Source organism: Apaloderma vittatum, unplaced genomic scaffold (genome assembly GCF_000703405.1).
Source record: "Apaloderma vittatum isolate BGI_N311 unplaced genomic scaffold, ASM70340v1 scaffold16611, whole genome shotgun sequence".
Lineage (NCBI taxonomy): Eukaryota > Metazoa > Chordata > Aves > Trogoniformes > Trogonidae > Apaloderma > Apaloderma vittatum.
In genome coordinates, this window is record NW_009697529.1 from 1 (window position 1) to 26,685 (window position 26,685).

The 26,685-nt window shown below is 38.6% G+C and overlaps 1 protein-coding gene across 1 annotated transcript in view; it reads left to right on the plus strand.

Moving 5' to 3' along the window:
- Nucleotides 1–1,433: 1,433 nt before the first annotated feature.
- The window catches only part of RALGPS2 (Ral GEF with PH domain and SH3 binding motif 2), a gene marked incomplete at its 3' end in the record, with an annotated part of 74,143 nt that continues 48,891 nt past the window's right edge, over nt 1,434–26,685 (plus strand). The window contains exons 1-5 of the mRNA XM_009877682.1: nt 1,434–1,545; nt 12,651–12,701; nt 18,534–18,617; nt 25,014–25,103; nt 25,867–25,959. Coding sequence (XP_009875984.1) covers nt 12,666–12,701; nt 18,534–18,617; nt 25,014–25,103; nt 25,867–25,959 — 303 coding nt within the window. The remainder of the gene's footprint in view (nt 1,546–12,650; nt 12,702–18,533; nt 18,618–25,013; nt 25,104–25,866; nt 25,960–26,685) is intronic.

Below are 26,685 nucleotides of genomic sequence, written 5' to 3' on the forward strand. Positions count from 1 at the left end.
CACTGCCGGTAGCACACACTGTCTGCAGAAATGTGCTGCAAACTTCAGAAAGTGCAGCCTTTTAGAAGAGACTAAAACTGAAAAGTAAAATTCACTAAATAGGACTGGGTTTTAGCTCAAACCCAGGACATGAGAGTGCTTAAGTCTCCAGTGTAGGACAAGGCAGGTCTTGGTTGGTGCTGAGTGTGTTTTGCTACAGCTCAGCTGGAGCCTCCCAGCAACGGCAAGAATAAGCTGTGTGCACCAGTATTGATTTCTCTTAAATCTCTCCAAACAAAGTATTAGCAAAACTCTTGTGGAAGCTCCCGTTAGCGCTTACATTGAGGCTGTGCTGTTGCTGAAGCATGCAGGTGCCGTGCTGGACTTCAGGCAAGTGTACTTTGCTGAAGAAGAGGAATTAAATTTGATGCAGTTATCTGCTCTAGTACCTGGCCATTCATGATGGTTTTGTCCACGTCTTACCTTATTTCTTTTTAGTTGAGGTTTTGTTCTGTGTCAGGTTTCCAAAAGCAAGAAACTTGCATTAGCCTTTCAGGTCTTCAGAGGAGAGTGTGTAGCAGCAAAGTGGTTGCCAGCTCTGTGCCTATTTCTGCAATAAGTATACCTAGGATTCAGATGTTATGTGCACATCTGGATGAAATGGCTTGATCTCCATGTGAAAAACCCTTGTAATGATTGAACAGATTCTAGGTTTGCGTCTATATACTAGAGGAAGCAATTACTTGTAACACAGTTACGCTGTTTTCATGTGTGTCATGTGAAAACAATATATGAAACATGAAAGCAATGTGATGTGTTAACTTCAAACAAATTGTTATTATTTTGAACCACATTCTTATTTTGCAAAGAAGCTAACTATGTTGTAGATAAGGATTCATAGAATAATATTCTAGAATCTGGTGTTTTATGCAAATATGAATTACTAGTATTTAAAACAAAAATACAGCACAAGTTGTGTCCTCAACAGGAACACGTATGTAACTCTCCCTGATTTTTCTAAGTTTTAATGCTTCTAAGAGAAATGGGAAGAGATTGATACTATTCTTTGATGTTAACTGTTCCTTTGGGGAAGACCATGTCTTTTTCGTCACCACAGTTTTTTTTTTTGTTGTTTGAAATTCAGTGTGACTGTATTAACATTATTATTAACTTTCCTGTCAACAAATTTGGAATTCGATTATGCACTGAAATATACCTGTTGTGTTTTGAGGAATGCCTTTGAAATCCATTGAAGTCAGTTTTGGTGTCTCTGATTTTAGTGGTCTTTGTCAGGAGAGAGTATGTCCTGTGACTGACTTTTAATTGATCATTTGCCAAGTAGAAAAATTCTGTGAACAGACATGTTTGAACAGAAGTTTTGCTTTTGGGAGTGTAAAAACAAACAAAAAAAAAAGGAGAAAACCAAAATATGTTCAGTGTTTTTGTTTGTTTCTGCAGAAGAGTAGCAGCTCTGAATCGTTGAGTGACAAAGGTTCGGCTGAACTGAAGAAGAGCTTTGATGCAGTGGTGTTTGATGTTCTGAAGGTTACGCCAGAAGAATATGCGGTGAGCAGTTCAAGTTGTTCTTCTTTTACTTGGTGTGTGAATGTTCTTGGGAGCTTTTCCTTTGCTTCTTGGTTTCTGTGTTTTGGTTTTTTTCTTAGCTTCTATCATCCATGGATTTCAGAAACGGATCCTTTACTATTGTCTTTCACTGTCTATATTATGTTTAATGTTAAGTGCTGTGTCGTCCATGCATTTTTCACACTGTTGTATGTAACGTAGACCAAAGATTCTTAAATCTGTGTGATGCAGCTTAATACTGACATGTGTATTTTAGTTGTAAGAATATACTTGATCTGTGTTTCTTGTTTTTCTGGAGGTTTCCTTTTTTAATTCTAGTGTTTCTTACGTCTAGGGAGTATTTTCTTCCTTCTGGTGCAAGGGTACAGAGCAATTCATTGGATATCCTTCAGAACCAAGAACAAATGTGTTTGGCCAAAAGATTGGGTGATTGTTTGTTTGTTTGAGGGTTTGTTTTTTGTTCCCCCCACCCCCCCTTGTTGTTGAGGTTAAGATAGCAGATGATCCTTCTAAGAGATTCAAGTCTGTTATCTGAAAGATTACTTACAAGCTATTGCTCTTATTGTATTTATAATTCAAGTGGTGGGTTTAAGGATGTGTTGTCCTGGGGAATTTATCGATGTGTGGTAGTATGTATCACAAAAGATTCCCATTAAATTTGTTCTATTTTGCAATTAACTACTTCAGTTGTGATTCATGGATAAATTGATTGTAATGAGCACACTGAAAATTTAAAGCATCTGAGTTATGAAGTGATACTTAGAGATTAAATTGTTCTTGGATACTTAATGAGATTTATTCCTGACTGTGGTTTGAGTCATGTGGTTCGGGCTTCTTCCTTGCTCTGTGCTCATGAACAGCTGGGCAATGAATCACCTGCTCTTCATGGGAAGGTGATTTTGGGGCTGGCTGTCTTTTCAGTTTTAGCTTAGTTTCTCTGCATACAGGCAATCTCAATACTTAGGGAATTTGGGGCTGGGGCATGAATTCAGGTGGAATTATGAGTTCAGGCAAGCGTAGCTACAGGTTCCTTTGAATGGTTCTGCTGTTTAGCCAGTGATGGATGCTTCTGAGCAGCAAGGTAGATCACGGTCTCCAAGGAGTTTCTCTCACTCACTTTGACAGCAAAAGATACAAAGGTGCTTTTTCTGGTATCTCTTCTGTCTAACCCTTCATCGAACGTGCAGAAACATTTTACTTTCCCAGGTGCTCTGCATGTTACCTACTTGGTAAATATTGGTTAGATAAAAATCTGTATTCAAATCCAGTGCTTTTACTGTTTTCATATTGTGCCTCAAACTGAGTAGAGTTCAGCTCACACTGAGGAATTTTTTAAGAAGCATTTCCTGTTAAAATTATGAACTTGTGGTTGTATTTTTGGTTTATAGTACCTGATATAGAGAAAACGTCTTTATTCTTAGCCTTCTCTCTTTTAAAGTATCTAGTTCTTTATATCAAGTTTAATTTACTGTAAACGGATCTGAAATGCTTATAGGTAGAATTCTGAACACCAAGCAAAATCAACCGTAGTCAGTGTTCAGCCCTTTGGCAAGATTGTAATTGATTTAATTTTTTTTTCAGTGTTTCTGTACACAGATGCACTTCTTTATTAATGTCTGTTACCCCAGGCAAGTTTATTTGCTTTTCTAGTAGGGCCTGCCTGCATTAAATGCTGTCTTTTTTGATAATACTTGCTGAAGGTTGTAGAAGTAAATTTGTGAAAGACTTAGGTGCCTTGGAGGAAAAGGGCCTTTGATCCTTAATGCTTTTTTTTTTAAAAAAAAATCTGTTTTACTGGCCGTTTCATCATTCTTTCTAATTTTAGTTGTTCTATAACAGAAAAGTATAAAATCTTCATCTGGATTTCAGTGTTAATGTGATGAGTGACGCAGCGTGGCCAAGCTCTTGAGGATGCTAGCATTGGTGAGAATGCAAAACTGTGTTAGTAAGCTTTTCAGTATATTTGTGGGTATGTACCTCGGAGTGGGTGTGGATATACTACCAGTTGGTTTTTCAAAGTATGAGAAAACTTCTAGTTTAGTGATAGCTCTTGTAAAATGGATGCAGCGCAGACTACTGACATCTATGACTTGATGAAGGCCGAATTCTGTTAGCAACTACAGAATGAACGCTATTCTTAAATATTTTTTTTAAGTGGTTAAGCTGAGGAAATAACTTGTGGGCTGTGTAAGTACCTCATTTATGAAGAGAAAAGATGATGTGGTAAGGCCAGTAGAACAGCAATAGAAGCAAGTTGCTGCATAAGAGTTAGGCAGCTTTTTAATTAATGCTTAGGAAACTTTGGCTTGAATGAAAAAGAATTTCAGTGCATACGTAGCATAAGGATGAGTTAACTGACATAGTCAGCGTCTGCATGGGGAAATATCTCATCCTGTACCATATATATTGTATTTTCATAGAATCCTAGACTGGCCTAGGCTGGAAGGGAGCTTAGAGATCATCTAGTCCAACCACCCTGTCCTGGGCAGGGACGCCACCTCTCAACTAGATCAGGCTACTCAAGGCTCCGTCCAACCTGGCCTTGAACACCTCCAGGGAGGGGGCAGCCACAACACCTCTGGGCAATTTATTCCAAAGTCTTGCCGCCCTTGTACTGGAGAATTCCTTCCTAAGATCTAATCTGAATCTATTCTCCTTCAACTTAAACCCATTTCCCCTTGTCCTATCAGTGGACACTCTTGTCAGAAGACCCATTTTGATCAAAATGGGTCACTGTGTACAAATAGGACAATTATGGTTGTATTGGAGAAAGAAGAGCAAAAATCTGGAAGATAATTCAGTTTGAGAGGTAGTGGAAATTAAGTATGAAGGTTCGTGCTAGCGATTTCAGTACCATTATGAGAGACATAGATGTCTCTTCAGTTCCCGATGTATTAGAGACATCATTATTATTTCACAACTTGGTCTATGTAGTCTGTTAGTGGATAAGAGACCGATTGAACTACAAAAGCTACTGCTTTTCCTATATTTTTAAGAAGCCGAGATGAAGAAAAGCCCAAGTGTAAATGTTTTTGGTGGTTTTATTTCCATATTCTTCCCTTTAGCAGTCCTTTGATGCTATCCTGAGAGCACAGCTGGAGTGCGCAGGCCTTTGTTCAATCTTGTACTAACTTTCTAGCAAGAGTACACCAGCCCATCAGGGAGTCTAGTTTGAACAGTAGTGGAAATTTTATTGTAATATATATGTAGTAGTTCCAGTTACGCTGTTGTTACCAACCGGGTGGTTTAAGTTCTTTGTAAGGTTGAAGGCCACTTTGGAAAGGGCAAAGTTGCAGCTGAAACAGGTGAGATCTTCTGGCGTAGCTGCTGCTGTTGCAAATCTATGGTTTGCTTTATCCTCGTGCAGCTTACACAGACAGTTTCCACGGGATGTACTGAATGTCGGCACATTTCATCAGTTTGGGGGGAAAAAAGAATCGCATTCAATGAGTGTGCATTGGGACATGTTTGTTTCCTACTAAGGATTCTACAGACAGCTTTTAAACTTAACTTATAAGGAGACTCTCTCTGTTTTAAATATCTGCTTTTTAGGCTGATCACTGCTCGCTTCCTTATTAAACGGCAAAAAGCCACAGAACAAGTTGGTGCCAGGATTACCCACCGGTGTCTGGCCCTGCCGATGGAACCATTGTGGGTGTACCGGCGTAGCCGTGGTCACAGTGAATGCTGTCCCTTTTTGGTGAAGGGAGAAATGTGGTTTCCAAGCATACAGGGCACAATTTGTGGGGGAGGGATATGTTAATGGTGCAGCAGCAGTAGGAAGCGGGGAGGCTAGTGAGACTGAAAGAAAAAAAGAAAGTGTTTGGGGACATGAGCTCCAAATTAAGATGCTGGCGAACCTCGGGTTGAAGAAATATTTATTTTTTGCTTTACAGTAAATTCGTATTCCTTAGACTGCTACTGTTTAATTATTTGACTGTTTATTACTTTTTTGACTCACTTTTCCATTTTATACCTCAACTTAGCCACGGTGGTGTAAATATTTGAGGTAGAATTAAGGGAAGCGCAGCTGTATAAATCCATTGCTGTTCCCCCCCCACAACTTAGTTATCTAAGAAGGATTCTTTATTCTTTGCCCTGGTCTCTGAAAGCACTGCGAAGTAAGCTCACACTAAGAGATATGTTTATTTCTTTCATTTTGATTCCAGTTAAGCTTTGTCAGGTGGATGCTGGAAAAGAGTATTGCTTATTTTGGAAACAATGAGCAAATGGAGTTTATTTTGACAATGTTTAGATGAAACATGTGATTTTTTTCAGAGGTGTTCTTACGACAGTTAAATACCAAGTTGATCTACATGTGAAGAATGAGCACGGGAGTGTTTTGTAAAGGAAGCAGGTTCCGAGAGTTCTGCAACAGCATTGTGTGTGTAATAAAAGCACAGAAATAGGTTTTGAGGTGTGTATGGTTCAACAAACTTGGGTGTTTTTTTTTTTCCCCCTTTTGAACAGAACAAAAATAACTTAAACTGGCCTAAGGTTTCCCCCAGGAGAACTTTCTCTGGCGTGGGCCTCTGGTCAATTCCCAGTCCCCTCTGGGAGCCGTGCACAGATACTGGTGTGAGCTCTGCTCCGCGGTTCCTGGCAGCAGTGCTGGTTTTGGCCTCTCCTGAGGCTGGTTGTTGGTGGAGGAGGGAGTTTGAGGCAAGTCTGTCTGTCTGCATCTGAGAGCAGTTTAGGTCAAGTGAAATACTGGGCCCTAGGACCCTTTGATGAAAAAAGACTCCTCTGCTTGTATGTGTTCCTGTTAGCTTTATGGAAGAATATTAAAGAATAAGTATGCTACCAATGAAAGCAAGAAGAAGCAACTTTATTGTAGCATGTGGAGGAACTATTAATGATAAAAGTTTTGGAGCGGTCTTTGTAAGAAAACAAGTAGAGTTTCAGCACAGGAACTTTAATCCCCCAGCGTTCCTTTTGGACAGCAGAATTATTCCCCTACTGATGCAGTGCTTAACAGAGCCTTAGCTATTTTTTGCAGTGAGGAAAAGCATTCTGGCAGCCCAGAGAGACAGTGCTAAGCCAAGTTGGAAGGCTTAGATATAATTCCTTCTAAAAATTCAGATTAAGGAACAATTTATGAAGTGCCGCTTGAACTAACATGGCTTCAAGGAAAATCAGATGATGGCAATATTCTTCAATAACCAAAATGTAGGTGTTTGATTTTTTTTATTTTTTTTTTTTTTTTAATTTTTTTTTCCCCATCTCGGACAGAAACTTAGTTTCTCTTTTCACACTGAAGGTCTCTGTGCAGGAGCTCTACGGGAAGTGCACTGTCCTTACAGTAGGTACATGGCAGGAAAACCTGGAGTACAGCAAGCAGCCTGACGGAGGTCGTGCTTGAGAAGGTCTAAGGACTATATGGGTAGGATTATAGCCCAGATCAAATGGGAACTTTCTTAAAGCCGTGTAGAGAGGAGCTCAATGCAGTGGTGCTAACTGCAGCTAGAAGTTCTTCAGTTACTGTTTTTTATGAAAGGTGATCTGTATGTGTTCACAGAACAGGGAAGAATAGGGGAATATTTTAACATTTCATTTCATTGAGCTTCTCCATATTCCTCAAAGAAGCAGCATACTGAAATGTAGTTTTTAATCTCTGATGTAAAATTTCTGGCCTGACACCTCCCTGAGAGGAGGATCAATATCTCTCTCTATGTATTTGAAGCTGTATGATAATAATTTTAGTATTTTTGAGTACTTAATTGTTAACAAGTCCAATGTCTCAACAGCCGGGAGAGCTATTTTAAACTTGACTGTTGGGGCCTGTTCCCAGGCAAGGTCTTTATATGACATGCTAAAGCTCCCATGACTGTGCAGGGAAGAAAAAATATTTTATAACTACTGTCCCAGTGTGTTACTTGCAAGATGATCATTCACTGTTTTTGAAAAGAAAGATTTTTCTATCACAGAGTTCTTCAAATGGTTGATAATTGGGAAATATATTACTCATACATGAAAAACATACCTCTTGTAATCATATTCTAGAATTATTATCTAATATCTAGGGCAAACAAACACGAAACTTCCATTCAGCTGTTTCATTGCATGAGCGATGTTTAAAAGAAAATACTTTAAAGTGAACTTGATAGACATATCACTTCTGGGAAGGCAGAAAATGTCAAGTTCTCCTATCTATGTAATCAGAATCCTTATTTAAGTAAGTAAGAATAAGTTCACAGTTATGTATTGCACATGTAGTTATTTTTTTGTCATTGTTGTACTAAACTGTGCAGCTGAAAACGCAAAACCCAGAGATGTTATAGTTGGCTTGCTTTGTGCAACAAATTGATGTGAACACTTAGAATTTTTGGTTTGAATATTAAAACATTAAACCACATTGAGGAGAGGGAGCTATCCAGAAATTTGTACTGGCTGGATTAAGGAGCTGGAATGAGAAAAGGTATCTCTTGTATCTCTTTCACTGCAGAAACCAAACTAGTGGTTTTGTTTATTGAAGTTTAAATTCCTCTTGATTTCGCAGAATCACAGAATGTTAAGAGTTAGAAGGGACCTCAGAAGATCATCTAGTCCAGCTCCCCTGCCAGAGCAGCATCCCCTAGAGCAGGTCACGCAGGAACGCGTCCAGGCAGGCTTTTAATGTCTCCAGAGAAGGAGACTGCGCGCCCTCCCTGGGCAGCCTGTGCCGGTCCTCTGTCACCCTCACAGGGAAAAAGTTTTTCCTAGGGTTTTGTGCAACATCCTATGCTCCAGCTTGCACTCGTTGCCCCTTGTCCTGTCATTGGACATCACTGACAATTCAGTTAGGTGTTAGACTTGTAAATATGGAAAAGTTGATGTTTAAAAAACTCGTTTTTAAAAGGTATTTTTACACTGTCACATCTACAAACTCAAATGGCTGCTTATCCATCAGCTTAGCTGTTCAGCTATGTCGTTTGCTTCTTGAATTGTGAACAATTTTTTTAAGTGCTTGGAACTCGTTTTGGAAAAATTGCAAGCTCACTAAGGAAGGAACCTCAGTAAGGGATGCTTCTTGCGTAACTGGTAACGTGATACCATGTTACTGAAGATTGGTACTGCTTTGAATGAGAGTATCAAGATGCGTAAACCAAACGAGTAAAAAAAAAAAAACCTAATATCAGTGTGGTATTAGAAGAAAGAAATTTCTCTGTTAAAACTTACTGAGGTTTTTTTCGTTCTCAGACCATGCTTATTTTTAGTCTTGTAATGTATTTAGTAGCAATTTTAAATCTTATAGTAAGGAACGATAATCTTGAACTTCAGCAGTTGTGTGGCTTTTCAGTCAGAATCATTTAGATTGGAAAAGATCTTCAAGATCATCATGTCCAACTGTTAAGTCAACAGTGCTGGGTCTGCCACTGAACTTGCAGCATCCAGCACAAAAGATGTTTTACCAATAATTTAATATCCCTATTTAAAAGGTATGCATTTATTTTGATGTGTAAATTCTGGTGTGAAGTATATTAACAGTCTCTGTTTCATAAAAATTGGGTATTGATCTTATCTTAAAGTAAGAATTTGTTCAGGAAGCACTACTGATGCAATTAGTAGTCTTAATTTAGCTAAGACAGTTCAGGATGATTAAGAGGACAAATTATGGAGGGCTGGGAGGAAAGACAACATTTATTTTTAAGCATTCTCTCTACTATGTGAACAATAAATGAGTTTTCTGGCTCATTGCCTGTTGTACTGTTGTATAATCTTGTTTTCTTGTGAAGTATTTTCAGTAAAATGTTAATAACCTGTAAAAAGCCTGAGTGTTTTGTAAGGGTGCTTTAATATACCCTATATTCAAATTTTATTGAAGTAACCATTCTTTTAGTTTCACCTTCCCCTGTCCCCAACCACTTCTCTAATTAATTTTGTTTATCAAGAAGCCTAGTGGTACATTCAAATAGCCACATATTTACCTAAATAACACATTTCTGAGAAAGCTCAGTATGCTTTAGCAGACAAACAGGAGATTAGAGGTTGGGTTCTCTGGCTGGTGTTCCAGGACTGGGTTCTTCACCTTGGAAGTCAAAAGGAAAATTGAACTCTTGCTCTAATACTTGGCTGCTCCATGGTCAGGATTGGATCAGGTGAGAGAAATGAATCCCCATGCTTTCCTTCTGTCCCTGTGTCTCTTGAGTGTTCTCTGCAGATAAGAAAGTGTAATTCCTTGGTGCTTATGTGCCTGCACAGCCACGGCTACATCGTTTGATTTTCTCTTCTCCAGTCAGTGGGAAGTTTAGAAATAACACACATCAGGCAAGTTTCTCATACACAGAGGTGTAGACTTTCTGTGCGGTATTTGGATAGGTGCTGCCTTCACAGAAGGGCCCCTTTCTTAGGTATTCTCAATTATCATCTTCAACTTTAAGATTTAGAAATAAATACATAAACTTGTGCTTCAGCTCCTTTTAGCATAAGCGTTCTCTGAATGCATCTTCATTGTTAGCTTCAAATCCATTTTAACTCTAGAAATTGGTTAGACAGATTTTCCCTGCTTCTTTCTTCAATATCACACTTTTGGAGAAAAATCTTGTTACCCGTACTTTTTGGATGTCTTTCCCTGTCCTGGGAAAGACATGCTTTGCCTCTTTGTTTTCTCAAAAGGGCCTTATGTTTGATATCTCAAGTAAGAGGGCATACTGTTAAATTGTCAAAATGAAGCTGTGTTTGCTTACCCAGATGTAATGTAGCATAACCCAGAATAACATCTATGGCAGGTTTAGAAGTTTCTAAAACTCTTCTGTGTGTAATGTAAAGATGGAGCTGTACCCTTCAGTCTAGCAAAGTACAGTCAAGCGTGTTCTGGCTTTTGGCAACGTAGGACTCCTGTCGCTGTTCAGGGGTCCCAGTCCTTTCCCAGGTAACGGGCTCAGGTTATGAAAAGGTGGGAAATAACATGAAAAATTACCAGCATTGTCTGTGGACCTGTTCAAAAATCCTTCAAAAGTATAATTTTATTAGCCTTCGTTGGAGTAGTTTGTGTTGCCTGGGCGTGCTTTGATGAAGTTGTCCCTGTCCCTCTGGAGGAGTGACTTGTTTCAGGCAGTACTTTTTGTCGCAAGGTAAAACTTCTCTCTTGAAAAAAGGCTTTGGTTGAAGATTTCTTGTATCTCTGATGATGGTCTAAAAATGTAATGCTGAAAGACTAATTTTAGGAAGAGAAACCATTTTTTATTTCTTCAAAAGTAAGTCAGTTTTTTGGAGGCCTCATGTTAAAACATAAGCCTCAATAAAAGAGCAGAATGGTTTTGGGTAGCAAGATTGCTTTCAGATTGAAAGGCATCTTTTGTGTTTGGCCAAAGTTGCATATTTTTACTGTAGTTGCTCTGGCTGCAAGGAAATAGAGAAGTTACACTGAAGGCAAAGAGTATTTTGGCCTACTATAGTCCTGAATTTCCGTTTTTTCTGATTACTGCTGCTTATAACAAACTTGGGGGTGGGGTGGGTATGTCTTTCTGATGTCCTTGACTTCATCTAAACTTTTAAGGTACAGTATAATTTTTACTACTGAGATGGTGCAGCTGATAGGTTGATTGTTAAACTGCATTTAAAAATGATAGTTCAGGGATTCATTTTTAACCTGGCATTTAAATAGATTGTGGATATTGATGAACGATAGGTGCAAATTATGAGCCTCATACCACATACGAGCATTGGTGTGTTAGTTACAGAACCAAGAATGTTTTCTTTACATGAAAGTTTGTGTAGAATTTACTGCTACAAAGATGTTGAGATATGCACATTTGTGAGCATATCTTGGCTTGTTTGTAGGTGAATGTGTGGATTCATTTAAAATGGTCTGATTTAATCTCACTGGAGCCCAAGATTAGAAAACTCTAATGTGGCTATAAAACATCTTTATTTGGAAGAAGGAGCAGCCAACTAGAGCAGAGCCCAGGCAAGAGGGTTTGTACAGAGGGAACAGGTAAAGGGCTTGTTGTACTGCAGAATACCAGACGATTGTGTCCAGTGTGTCAGTTACAGAAACTAGGACTGATTTATGTAATTATTGTTCTGTTTCCTTGCCAGAATTCCTATCTAAAAACGGTTCTAGAGGTCAAGGGGATGCACTGCACAATGTAAATTTGAATGTCTTTGGTAAACACATCACTTCTTGTCACACTAGAGCAGGTGCGTCCCCTTCCACCTGCTTTCTAGTTCGTTTTTTTCTGCAAGGTTGACATCATGTGAGAAGCTATTGTATTCTGTAACAATGGCATGCAGTGACAGCTGCTATTTGTGAGAGTTGCAAACCTGTCAGCGTGTGCCGCAGAGCGTATAAATGGGGGAATCACGGTTTTCAAGGAAATGGGAATAAAACTATACAGCTGAAATCAGAGGAAAGCAAACAAGGTCCCTGGATTCATTGCTAATAGAGTATTTGTGATACCTAACTTAGATGGCACCGGTATTTCTGGGTGACCTTGCATAGTCTTTGAAAGACATGGTCTTTTCCTTTTGGATACATAGACAGACAGCAACCCTAAACTGGCTGCTTAAAATAAGGCTCTGTGAATATGTTTCAAAGTGCAAAACCTGGTCTTTGACTCTGTGACTTCCCTTTTACTCTTTTCAAACTAAGCAGACATCCCAGAATGAAAATGTACTTAGTGGTGCTGGAAGTGAGATGGCTGCAATTGGTTTTACCTGTTGCTGTGCCACTGAGCTATTACTTAGCTTAGTTCTTCAAATATTGTTCAAGTATTGATTGAAAAATTTTAGGGATGTTTCAGTAGAATTGTGTAACTTCTAAACTAAGTTTCAGAGTTCAAAGAGAAAGTTCAAAGAGAAACTACATTGAGCAGCTAAAGTTACTTCTTCCTAGTCAAGATAGTGTTTCTGAGCTCAAGCTCCAATTTGCATGTGTAACTGCAGGATTATGCTCCTGACAATTTCTCATAATTTATTATGTTAAATGTAAAGTTTTGCAGGAAGGCTCTGTGATAGGAGCCAAACCCTTTAAAATTAGCTACAAAATGAAGTAATAAGTCAAATACTAAAAGGAAACCGAATGGATATATTTCTCAGGCAGCATAGCAACTTAATGGAGTGCAAGGTTAATTTTGAGCTTATGATTCCTGTTTCTTTTATTGCAGGGTCAGATAACGCTAATGGATGTCCCTGTATTTAAAGCGATTCAGCCAGAGGTGAGTAGTTCATTGGTTTTGTTTTCAATGAAATGAAAAAATTATGCCAGTGTATAAATTCTGGAATTGCAAAGTCCATGTATGTCAATAAATTGTAATTTCTGTCCCAGTTTTTATAGCTCTGAAGCAAATGATCTTATAACACAAAAATATCTGGAACCTATTGTTTGTTTGGAGTAGAAATATTGATATTTAAATATGTTCAGCTAGTATTGGAGGTGAGGTATCTAGATTTTTATGTTTCTTGATTGGACTGTTCTGGTCATAAATGTTTTTTAATTTTCAACTCCTGATAGTTCGTAGCAGTCCTCATCCTGTCCTTTGTTTCCCTAACTGGATTCATATCTTTTTTTGGGGGGGGGGGGGGGAAATGGCTGTAAGGGCATCTTGTATTCAAGATGGATATGATTTGTGGATATATTGGAGTAATAAATGGATGATGTTTTTACATAATGCTGTATTCCTTTCTGAATGCAGCCTGACTTGAAATGCTATTTTCACAGTCTTCGTAGTGGCTATAATAAATGATGGATTTATTGATCGTTATTTCTCTATGATTAGCGTTTTCCTGTGGGGGGATATTTCACACTTTTGAAAGTTTATTTTTCAGTTTATTGTCCTTTTTATGAGTACCTTGGAAGTTTTTTCAGCTCATCAGTCACCTTTAAAATATCATAAGCTATTTTATTGGTAACAGGCTTGTCATGTCACTCTTGTAGTCTGCTGAAGAATATTTTGCTTCAAGTGGAGAAGCCTGATGAATCTATCAGTTCTGGTTATTGGTTTCATCATGTGTGTACCCACAATTTTTTTGAAGGCTTCCTTTCGATCTCTACTTGAAAACGTTGTCATGATTTAGCTTCCATGATTTCAGCAAGCTCTTTCCCAACCCATGTGGATTTGTGTGGGCTTTTTGGTTGATTGGTTGTTTTTCTGTCTGTTTTTTAAATCCCTCAGAGAGCCTCCTGTTTGATCTCTCTGGCTTTTTTTTTCCTGGACATCCTCAGAGTTTTTTTGATTGGCAGAATACGTTCATCCTCATCTTCTAACAGAATATGTCTTTTTTTAAAAAAAGTTCTTTTCCAAAACTTTAAAGCATTTTACTCTTTTATCTGTGTCTTAAATATTTTTTCTCGTATATGTGTGTAGTTCTTTTTCTGATGTTAAGTATTACTGCTATGTGGGGTTCTCCCAGCCGTGAGTGTTAAGTTGAATAAGCTCTGGGTGCTTTTATTCAGTGCCTCATCTCTAATTACCCTGAGCTTCAATGGGCTGGATATCAAAAAAAAAATCAAAACACCAGCTTAACTAATTAGGGCTTTTGCTAACCATCAGCTGATAAAGAAATTCCACTGCTCAAGCCTGATGGCAGTTTATTCTTTGCAATCTGCTCCCAGCGCTGCACAGGATGAGCAGTCAGCTGTAGCAACCACAAGGAAGCAAGCAAGCAAGTTAGGTACGGTGACAGTGAGCCATAACTCCATACCTCCTAATTTGTTGCTCTTTGAATGCAGCCTCCTGTATCTCAGGTTATGTTGTGTGAGCAGACCTACAGAAAGTCTCCGGGAGTTGAGAAGAAATGGCAAGAAAGCGTGTTTAATTTTGTTATCTGGTCTAACTTGTTACTATAAACCATGAACGGGAAAACCAGAATAAAATAATGAAACATATCTAAAAGGAAAGTCATGTGAAAGTAGGTGAATATATCTAGAAGGTACAGAGTCTAGTTGGAGTCCTGTATCTAGTGGAGTCCCCCAGGGATCGGTACTGGGACCAGTGCTGTTCAATATAATTACCAGCTACCTGGATGAGGGGACAGAGAGCACTGTCAGCAAGTTTGCTGATGACACAGAACTGGGAGGAGTGGCTGACGCCCCAGCAGGCTGCGCTGCCGTCCAGCGAGACCTGGACAGGCTGGAGAGGTGGGCAGGGGGAAATTTTATGAAATACAACAAGAGCAAGCGTAGAGTCTTGCATCGGGGAAGGAATAACCCCATGTGCCAGTATAGTTGTGGACCGACCTGTTGGAGAGCAGTCTAGGGAAAAGGGACCTGGGGGTGCTGGTGGGCAGCAGGATGGCCATGAGCCAGCACTGTGCCCTTGTGGCCAGGAAGGCCAATGGCCTCCTGGGGTGTATTAGTAGGGGTGTGGCTGGTAGGTCGAGAGAGGTTTTCCTGCCCCTCTACTTTGCCCTGGCGTGGCTGCATCTGGAATATTGTGTCCAGTTCTGGGCCCCTCAGCTCCAGAGGAGCTCCAGAGGGAAAGGGAACCGCTGGAGAGAGTCCGCGGCAGCCACACAGATAATGGAGGGATGGAACATCTCCCTTATGAGGAAAGGCTGAAGGAGCTGGGGCTCTGCAGCTTGGATGTTTATAAATATGAATGTTTATAAATATGTCAAGGGGGAGTGTCCGGAGGACGGACCCAGGCTCTACTCAGGGATGTCCAATGACAGGACAAGGGGCAACGGATGCAAGCAACTCCACAAAAACATCAGGAAAAACTTTTTCCCTGTGAGGGTGGCAGAGCCCTGGCCCAGGCTGCCCAGAGAGGTTCCGGAGTCTCCTTCTCTGGAGACATTCAAAACCTGTCTGGACGCGTTCCTGTGTGACCTACTGTAGGTGATCCTGCTCTGGCAGGGGGGCTGGACTAGATAATCTTCTGAGGTCCCTTCCAACCCTTAACGTTCTGTGATTCCTTTTCAGAAATTTTGCACTTAATGCCTAATTAAAAATCACTTGATACCTTCACTGGAAAATATCCGTGAGGCATGATGGCTCCTTTGGCACTTCTCAAGGGTTTGCACTGACAGGGTGAAAGTACTACATGGCCATCAGCGCTCCTTTGCAGGTGGATAGAGGTGTGTCATCTTGTATCTGATGTGCCCTTAAATTGTATTAGTCCCCTGTGCAAAAGATTAACTCTCGTGTGAGAAGAAGCTAGACACAATTCAAGTGCCTTCCTCTGGTTTTGGAGAAGGGAAAAACAGATGTGGAACATGTAGTTTGCCTTAAGGTGTCTTGACAGCAGATGAATGAAGTGCTGTGGGTTTCTTTGAAGTACCTGCCAGCCTGTGTGGCACACCTGTAGCTTGATTCAAGTCACGAGTCTTTATAAGTACCTTGATGTCTGCACTCAGAACGTTGTTGGAATTAGAAAATAACACAATGTTAAGCTGATTTCACCCACTCTTAGAGAACTTCTAAACTGAGGCTTTATAATGAGTGACTAAAAGACAGTGGTAGAATTTGTGGGTTTTTTTTAGTTTTGATTTTTTTTTTTTATCAGTGCTGGTAGATGTTCTTTTCAGAATCAAATTTCACAGCTCTTACCTGCGTGCATGACGGCAGATGATGAGCAGCACATTTCCTAGCATGCCAGGATTTAAAGAATAGGTGGTTATTATAGATCGTTGTAATTGACCAACAAATGTGTTGGACACAGGCTGTGAATCTCAGTCTGCTTCTCAAACACTGTAGAATGAAATTAATGTTTTTAGCATTTAATATGGTTTTGACTATCTAAATTATTGTGTTGCATGTTCCTTCATTATGTTAACCTCTTTTCTTAAAGTGTTGTGGGTTTGTTGGTTTGGGGTTTTTTTGTTGTGTTTTTTGTTTTTTTTGGAAAGCAACATCAGAACTTTACCTAATTTCTATTAACAAAAATCAATGCTGGATAACACTTTTTACAGCAATATATGTTAATTTTTCCTTTAGCATCAAAATCAATGAATGCACTCCTAGTGCACACTTATACTTCTGTGGCCTTTTGCCTGTATCTGTCACAAATCGATATAATTCTTTCTATCTATATTCAAATTTACTACAGGTATCATGGGTTCATGTGTGTGCTAGAGTTCCCACGCAGCAAGTATAGGAGTTGTTGACAACAACTTGTACCTCCTGTACCTTGAGTTTGTTGTCTTTTAATGTAAGCCCTTAGATGTGAAGTGCTGTGGCAATGGGTATCTCCTGTCTGGAATCATCACTGGTTTGGGGTTTTTTAACTTGGTGATGAGAACTGTAGTAGTACAAGGACATGACCTGAATTAGTAAGAAATTACCATACTTTCTCTAAACTGGCAACTCCTTTTTTTTTTTTTTCTTTTTTTTCCTGCTAAGGAAGTATAATCGTCAGATGCCAGTAAGGATAAATCACCTCGTGTTCTCCCAAGTGCAGAGCTGTGACTGTCATTCCAGTGGAAATGGCAGCACTGGGAGATGCTGGGGGCTAAGAGTAAATAAAAGTTTCTTGGATGGCTTCCTTCTCCGATCACCCGCGCTCCTTTGCAACAGGAACAGCTCAGGGCTGTGCGTTGTCTTGTGCATAGTCCTTGAAGAGCAGATATAAGGAGATGGGCATGTGTGGCTGATCATGCCACTGCTTTTAAGGACGGGTCTTGGTGGCAGAGCTTCCTAGTGAAACTTGAAGGAATGGCCCTGAATACAAAGCTGGAAACTCCGTGTTCTTGCTGATGCCTGCAGACAGGAGCACCTCAGAATCTTCTCTAACAAATACCAGCATGCCATGAACTTCGACAAGTGGAAGAACTCAAGGTCTCTCTTGACTGGCATGAGACTGTTTCGTAGTTTTGGTTGAAAAGACATTAAGAAGTTCCTCATTAATAGTAAGCCAAAAACTCAAACTAAATAAAAAAACAACACAACTTCAAAAAAACTTTAGCGCTTAGAACATCCAGATACCAAATTCTTCTAAACTATGACTGTCTTAAATGGCATAACATTGGTTACACATTGAGTTGTCTTACCTGTGTTTCGTGGTAGCTGGATGTACGGGGTCATTCTGGTGTCAGTAAGGAGTTTTCCATGCGGTCATACAAACTAAGCACGCTTCAGAGTAGAAAATCTGGAAAGAAAGCATGAATAAATAAAATGAAAGGCTATGCTTTGATATGATGCCACATCAACAATTAAGCTGTCTCCCTACTTGTTATTTTTCTTGGTAGCACTGTGGAGTAGATTGTGTGCAGCATGCTGTACGTATTTACATCTACTCTGTCCGTATGCTGTTTTATATGAATAGAAGAGCTCATTCTGGTACACTCACCTTTTTTTGGTGATTTTATTTAAAAATACTTTATTGAAATAAAGTGGCAGTCAGTAACAAGGAAGGTGATGTAGTTGCCTGACTGCTGACTTAAGTTTTACAGAGAATTGAGAGGCGTTCTAAGTTTGTAGTTGTAAAGTAATGCTTTTTAAGGCTTTACAAGTAATCTGTTAAATTGTTGAGGCCTGCGCATTTTAGGGTAATTTAAGTACAGGAACTACAAGTTTTTTTTTTTAATCTTTTAAACTGGTGGCATTGCTGCAAGAGATAAAAATTCTGTTATTTCTGAAATGCAACATGCCAAGTTAAAGCAATGGGACATGTCTAGATTGAGTTAATGAGGTGTATCTTCCTAGATTATAAGGATCTTCAGAAAGCATTTAAAATCAAGAGAACATGCTATTCTCCCTAGCTCAGTTTCACATTTCAAGGAGAATTTTCTGTGATAACAAAATGGATCTTGAATTATTTCACTAGTTTCTAATAAGAGCAGAAATAAAAAAAAAGAACAGGTCTCTAATTCAGCAATGGGTGAGTTGTAAAAAAATCTAATAATTTGAAAAAATCAGAAGTGACACTTGTGGAATCTCAGTTTACAAAAGAAATCAGAAGAAGTGTAACTATATTTGTTACTTCAATGCATTATTAGTCTACTAAGTTATTTTAAAACTTTAAAGATTTGTCTCTTTCTATGCTCTTGGTTCTGAACATGTGTTATGCACTAATTTTAAAATAAATGTTTTTTCATCCTTGTTCTCCCAGGAGCTGGCAAGCTGTGGCTGGAATAAAAAAGAGAAATACAGTTCTGCACCAAATGCTGTTGCTTTCACCAGAAGATTCAATCATGTGAGTTACTTTTTTCCAGTGTCATTACATGTGCACAGTTAAAAAATCTGAGGTATTAAGTGTTCTGGCACATCACTTTTATTACTGATCACAGCTGGCAACTTGAATACTCAAAGTACCTACTATAGCAAGTTCCTTGTCTTCAGGATATACAGAAAGACCAAAACAGTACTGAAGAAATAGCTGTGGTTTATTTTAAATAGAAGCTATTGATGAAACAGGAAAATATTGCTTGTTATTTTTTGTTGTGCTTTTGTTGTTTTTTTGTTGTTGTTGGGGTTTTTTTGTTGTTAGGAGAGGGGGTTTTGGTTTTTTTTGTTGCTTTTTTGTTGTTGTTTTTTTTCTTTTTTGTGTTTATTTTTCCCCATAAATGCTGGCTGTCCTTTACATAAAGTCAGAGTCATCATTACAAGTTAAAGGGTTGTGATACAGGATTTCTGGAGCAGTAATTGGATGTAATTTCTTTCTGTGTTAGTTGAGTATCTTTTACTCCACATAGGTGATTTAGTCCCTAGAAATAATGATCCTTTTGTCAGTGTGGTTAACTTTTAAAGTTGATTCTGGGCAAAATTTGAAAATTCTAAACAACTTTACTCTACAAATGCTGACTGGATGCCTGTACTTGAAAAGTAGCTGTTAAAGATCTTAAATATTGCTAAAATGCTAATAGTGTTGTTAAATAGTGTTTAGAAGACTTAGAAATATGATATTTAGATTCATAGATAAGAATGCTATCATGCCAGCAAAATCCCCTTAGTTTATTATTGTAAACCTGTCTTAGGCTTCCACTTCTTATTCATGCTAGTGACTTCTTGGTTTTGTGACCCTTTTAGATTTTTCTGTATTTTACTCTGTGGAATATTTATCAAATCTGTTGACTGGATGATTAATTGATGGGTGATATTCTCGATTTAGCTCAGTCCTAGTTTTTATAGAAGTCCATACAAAACTGGGTTTATGCATGTGATAAGAAGATGATACTAGAAATACCTGCCTTCGTAGTAATGCATTTCTTCATCATAGCTGGTGGTCCTGTTTCCCTGAAAAGCATTGCTGGCTGCTAAAGGGAACCCTACATAGTTTCATTATGCTCAAGTGCATATTAAATGGTTGTTGATAGTCACTGGCTACATCTATCTTAATTTCCCTTTTCTACTATTCTTCATTGGTTTCAAGGAACTACTGCTTTTGGTTTGAAGAGAGGTCAATCTGAAAGAAATGATAAAACTGAGTGACTCTTAAAGATCTGTCATGTCTTTGAGCTTGTTCAGTGTGTTTTGATGGATGGAAAGTCCTACATCGCTGTTTAAATTTTTTCTGAATGGTAAAGGAGAACCTTGAATAAAATGCAGCACTCTGACAAGTGCCTAAAGCCAGTCGGTAGAATTTCTTGTTCTGTTTCTCTCCCTGCTCCGTTCCCTTTAGTTCTGCAACTGAAAGCCTTGCTCGAAATAATTCATTCAGAAATGGACTAAGACTTACTTATAAGCTCTCCCTTTCTGTAGCTTATTTTTGGGGAATGCCAGGAAAGCAATAAACCTGCAAACAATATAAGAGCTTTAAGACTGATGCCATGGCAGGTGATCTGTGGGTCTCTTTGGTTGTCAGTGTACTGACATTCTACTTAGTGGTACGTACACAAATGTAGCTGTGAATTTTCTTGTCGTAAAGTTTAAGTTTGTGCTAAAAAGCCATTTGCGTATTTTCTCTACAGCCATGCAAGTTGGATTTGCCTGTGTCAGCTGACGGGTTCCTTCACTGAGAATATGTCTGTTTATGGTTTCTTATGAGCATTATTAATATGCTGAAAATTTAATTTTCTGTCACCTTTAAGCTCCTATGACAACCTATCCATCTGACAGGATCTGTCCCTGGCTTTCATTTTCATACAGTATTTCAGATGTCGCATTGGCTGCTACAGAAGATTCCTTTACTTAAATGCCTGTTATTGCTGCTTTTGGTGTCTAAAAGAAATGCATTGCCAGTAATCTGAATTGTTCCTTGGCATACCCCTGAAACAAGAACAATGGTGAAGTCTAGATCGTGTCCTTGTTGTGTCAATGTGTTTTGTGAAGTCACCAGTGCAATCAAGAAGCCAGTTTGAGGCTCTATTCCATTAGTTATCTCCCAAGAAATTAAAAAAGGTGGGGTTTGATTTTTTTTTTTTTTAACAGGCAGCCAGTAAGTACTTGGACCCATTGCATTTCAGCATTAAATCAGCTGGAGCAGGACAAGTAGCTACTCTTGGTTTTTCACTTTGGCAGCACCATCAAGTTTGGATGTTGCAGTGCTTAGACTGTTTTGAGGGCTGTGTTTAAAGCCAAGAGATTTGGAGGCATTTCTAGGTCATCTTTCCCATTGTTTTTCTTGATTGTTTCTTACTCTCTTTAAGGTGTCAATTGAAAAGCATTAATGTAGGGGTCGTAGTAGCCTGTAGAAGAAACTCTGCCTTGAAGAGTCAAAGGATAGGTGATAGAAGGTCATTCAGCTTCTTAACATCTGCTCAGGTGGTGGCTTAGGTTGCCTCTAACCAATTTTCTGAGAAACTGCCGCAGGCAGCTGTGGTGGTGAGGATGGTAGCGTCTGCAAGAAGCTCTTCCAAGAAGTTTACATCAGCCTTTATTCTGGCGCTGAGGGAAATCAGCAGTCTTATTTCTTGTAGTGAGTCTGGAGGGGGGAGGGAAAAGGGGCAAGTATCATTTCAGTTACAGGTTCCTGTTTGTGTTCGTTCCTCAAATTTTGAATTACTGAGATGGTACTTTTGATAATATTTGATGTGGCATGGTCCTGCTGTTCCAAACATGTCATTGCAGAGGACTCATTCATTCCTTGCAATAGAGATGTCATAATTTAGTTTCACCATCCTTTCAGGAGCAGTGAAACTCAAGAGTTCCTATGGGTGGAGAAGCTGGGGATAAGAAGACGTGGTGGAGTAAGCAGTTTTCGTCTTCCTTGCTTGGTTCTCGTTCTTGATATTCAGTTCTATCCCAGGTGCCTGCTGAGCAGGGTGTAATTCCTGTTGGTCACCTGCCCCACTTTCCCAGAGGGTTTCTAATGCTTTGTCCTAAAATTAAGTAATCAGGAAAATCATTGCGACTTCTGGGTTTATCAGTCATGAGTATGCTTCATCAAACTTTTGTTAACCTTTGAAATTTCACTAGGTTTAAATTATGTGTTGCCCATCTGTCTCTTTCCTCTTTCCTCCAACTTGCCAAAAGACAGCCATGAACAGCTCTCGCTTTGTAAGTAAAGAGAATATTGAATCACTAACGGCTGCTTCACAGCAAATTGATCGGCTGATAGCGTTTTGGAAACCGTAATGATGATGTGCAGTTGATTGCAGTCCACGGAGGGTGAAGTAGTGTATTTCCCGCATTCATTATGGGATAATTATATGTGGTGCCTGTAAAAACAGATTGAGTTCAGGGAATAGAAATCAATCAAATCATTCCATGCCAGGAGTCTTTTATTCTTGAAGAATACATTGCTACATGGTACCCCATAGATCTCTACATCTACTGTTAAGTACTGTTTTAAAATACAGAATTTGTTTATGTAATTTCTTTCAAAAACTCAGAAATCTGCGCTTTTTAGTTTCTCAGAGTTAGTTTTATACTTCCATAGTAGTGTTGTTAGTGTGGCAGAGTGCAGAATTGTTTGTCTACTTGCTAAACCAACAAACCTGGATGAAACAAGAAGGTGGCCTATTTAAACAAAAGGGTGGACTTAAATTGCTTATTCTTCAGTATTTGGAATATGTCAGATTATGGTGCTGTCTAAAGACAACAGCGAACAGACAAGACCAGCCAAAACCCTGTCAACGCCAGTGAAGCACGTAGAAGAGGAGTGGAGGTGGCTGGGGTGGAAATGATTCAGTGTGTTGAATTCTTTATCTCCTACTTTTCCGGTCACTGAAGGGACCGGGTGGCTCTAACCTTCAAAGAAAATGCTGCATTTTGTTTGGGTTTGTTTTTCCTGCAAGAGCTTGGCAGCGTTGAGGCTGTGTCTGGCTGGGACTGGGGTGGAAATTGAACTTGCTTGGGTAAACAAGAGTGCTTGTGCAGCACAGTGCTTATGTCACTCGTATACTGATGAACTTTGATAGAAGCCAGGGCCAACATAATTCCTTTTTTTTGTCCTTATGAAAACTATTGAGCATTGTTCTGTATTTTGAGCAAGTGTTTCATAGTCTGGCCTACTGTGGGCAATCTCCTATTATATCAATGCTCTGTTAACTAGAGAACAATTTGGGATTAACTTGGGATTTTAAGTATGTGTGTTACCTCTACCTGAGTCTTTATGCTATGAAAATCTATGTTAAAAATTTAACTTCCCTTGATCTTCAAAGGGAGAGCATCTCCTTAGAAACTTGCTTGTCAGTCAAGGGAAAAGTTGGTTTTCTCAAGCTGTGTAATTACAGCAGAACATCAAGCTGAGGTTTATCTCTTTTTGACAGTATTTTGAAGTACTGTTAAATACTATTTTTATGCATTCAGAACTTACGTATATTATAGTAACGCTGTTTGCACAGAATAATTTTTTATATTTGTCAGGGTAATATTTATCTGGAGATACTTTGTTACTTTAAAAAAAAACAAGAGAAAAAAAGGAAAAAGAAAACTGAGCACCATAGCTAATTCTTTCCTGGCTACTACAGCCTTAGACAAACATACTGAAGGAAAGCAGCTGTTATGCAAGATGTTTGTGGGTTTTTTTCGTGGGTTTGTTGTAATTCTTCCATTTTCCGGTTTCAAAGAGCTGCTGTGTTTTGACATCCCAGTTCTCATTAGATCACTGTAACTTCACTGAAAATATAATAATTTTGAAGGTTGGGATCTTCTCATGCTGTTCCGTATAAAGAGCTGAGACACTATGCAAAATAAAATGGGACAAACGGGATATTTCATTTTTTTTTAATTTGAAATTTGTGGCAGGAACTTGAGTACATCCACAGTGTTAGTTTACAAGAAGTAGTTTAGCATCAGTCTTAAAAATCAAAGCAGCATGACAGGTTGAAATATATTGATGTATGAGAACATATATTTCTTTGTGCCCCATTTTCAGTCACATTATAAATAGTAGTCGTGCTGTTTCTTGCTAATGGTTCATTTTTTCCTAACTTGTAGGACATACATCAATAAAAGTTCCAGCATTTGTTACCATTTGCTAATTCTTTGCTGCTGTTTTATTACAGTTATGAAGGTGCTTATTTTCGATCATTGTGCTAAAGTATGTGAGAGCAGAGGGTGTGGAGGGAGCAGAGGAGAGAAAAGATTAGAATTTAGATATGTTCACAAAGCGTTTTCAAAGTGTAGCTTTCTGAGACATTTTTGTAACTGTGAAATGCACCAACCACCCTTCATAGCATAATGAATATAATAGCAATTTTTATACAGCAGTGAAGTTAGTCCTGTAGAAGTTAGCAAATGACTATGGTAGCGTGCTGTATATTAGCGGGTGATCAACATAGCCAGTGGGAAGAGTACAGACTATAAACTCTAGGTTACGGCAGAGGCTTCCTACCATTTGTTCAGGTGATATTGCTCCAATTATTATTTTTCTTCAGAGGTACTGGGAATTTGGAGTTGTCGGTGAACTGTAGTTGAAGCTGTTAACTAGTGTGAGCATTGGATAGTGTAACTTTGAAGCTATAGAAGAGAAAAACAAAAGAAAATAATTCAGTTTTAGTCTTTATATTCCTTCATTTTGTAGGCTCTATTAATAAAATTCAGTCATGATTTTATTTTCCTGGGAGCACTTTGTTTGAAGTGTTAGTCATTTACTTTATGTCTGTCCTCAAAACTTAGCCTGAAAACAAGTCTGTCTGCATAGATTGCACATAACTAATTCTGTTGGGATTTTTTGAGATGTACTGGTGGCAGAAGAGTTTTCCTTGTTAGAAAAATAGATCCCACTGTCTTTGTACACAACTAACTGGTGTGACATAGACAAATTGTAGCCACCCACCCGCGCTCACTGAGAAAAGCAGGTAGCGGAACACACGCTCTCTGATAACATACTGGGGTGAATGGCTGCTAGTTAAGAAATGAGGAAGATGAAGAGAGTAACAAGATAAAAGATTCAATTCTAAACTTGAGTTGGATTTATTAATTGGATTTAAGACACCACTTGACCATGTAATGGCAGAAGGTATCTTGGACAAGAAGGAGCAGAACAACAGAGCCGAAACACTTTGAAGAAGGTTTTTTGTTAATATATCGGCTATATTGGTTGGGATTTTACACTATAAGCATTGGCATCTTGTAATATGTATTCGCCTTTATAGATGGAAGTTGAAAGCTGTGAGAATTTTAATGTATTGCTCATGAAATAAAAATATGAAAAATATAAGGTGGAAGCTCTGGATTTTAAAAAGGCAAATTTTCTTCTCTTTAGGTAAGCTTCTGGGTTGTCAGAGAGATTCTACATGCACAAACTTTAAAAATAAGAGCTGAGGTTTTAAGCCACTACATTAAAACTGCAAAGGTGAGAATTCGAATGGTGTGAGTGGGGGTTCTGTGGGATTCACCATGATGAAAATTCTTACTTTTAAGTTGGTTAGTTCAGAAATACCCGTAGGTAAATATTTATCTGATACCTGATTTAGCTGTAATTGTATCTGTTGACATGAATAGCTGTTTGCCTTCTGCGTTTAACAAAGTTGTCAGAAATAGTGACAGGGTAAAGTTCTGAAACGCAAGCCTTTCTTTAGAAAAAAAAATAGTTCAGTTAAGGAAACACAGAGAAACTTACTTCAAATATTGTTTATCTTGTACTAGATGTGCGTTCCAGTGTTAGTTAAATGAAAACACTGTGTGTAGAATCGTCTCAAGCGGTGTGAGTCAGAACAGAAATAGCTTGTTTGCTTTTGCTATTGGAAAGGAAGGATGCATTTATAGTATTAAGTACTACCACGATTACGTCATTCAAAACTCAGTTAGCCTTTTTGACATGGGAAGTCTTAAAAAACTGTTGAATGCTATGAAAGCGATTTCTGCCACATCTGATACATGTCCCAAGATGTACGATTTTTATTTTATTAAAGGTTTTCTGTGGACTATGAAATAGCTAGCATCCAAAACTGTATAGATGCCGTAATGATAAATTTTAGGAGACGCCACACAAGTGGTATGGGTGCACAGCAGTTCTCTGTAACTGTCTGTTTTAGTACATGCAAGATTTCTTCATTTGTACATTATTTGTTCTGTGCTCCTTATTGATGATGCTTAGAATGTGTTTTTGTCCCCAGAAACTGTACGAGCTGAATAATCTGCACGCTCTCATGGCAGTTGTATCAGGCCTACAGAGTGCTCCGATCTTCAGGCTGACTAAAACATGGGCGGTAAGTGAGCGGCAGGACGCTGGAGGGGTTTCAACTTATTCTGAGGAAAACAGAACATTCTATAGCTTCTTTTCATGGGTGCAACAATTAGGACAGATACTTTTAATATTCTTGTACCACGTGCATGCTTCTATGGCCTCTTAAGTGTATGATTTCCTTTTGAATTTTTTTTTTTCCATTCTGGCATAGAAATATTTTCCTTTGAAAAATAGTTCCCTGCAGATTCTGTGAAATGTAGAGGCTTTTGATTTGGCCAGAAGCTGTTTTGTATTTAGTTGCCTGGAAAATTAGGATTGCCAAAGTGGGTCATACTTTAATCATTTAGGGGTTTATACTGTTGGAATTTTTTTTGCTATGGAGATCAGATGTCCAGAAACTCTTGATTCAGTTTCCATAGTTTCTCTGACTGATAACTAAATCTAGCAATTTTCCGCAAGAGTTTTTAGAATTATTTCCATAATTATAACAATTGCATTACACGGTATATTTGCAGGCCTGTTTTGTACAGTAATGAAAGAATGGCATTATTTGGAAAAAAATTTTATTTGACATCTGTTTTGTTTTGTTTTTTTTTTAACTGGAATTAATAATATTCTTATCGAGTTGTATCCTTGGTCGAAAGAACGTTAGGAGTGACTCTTGCTCATTGATACCTCAGAGCTGAGAGAACACTACTTGATTCAGCCATACGTTGTGTTGTTACCCAGCTGTATAAAGAGATGAACT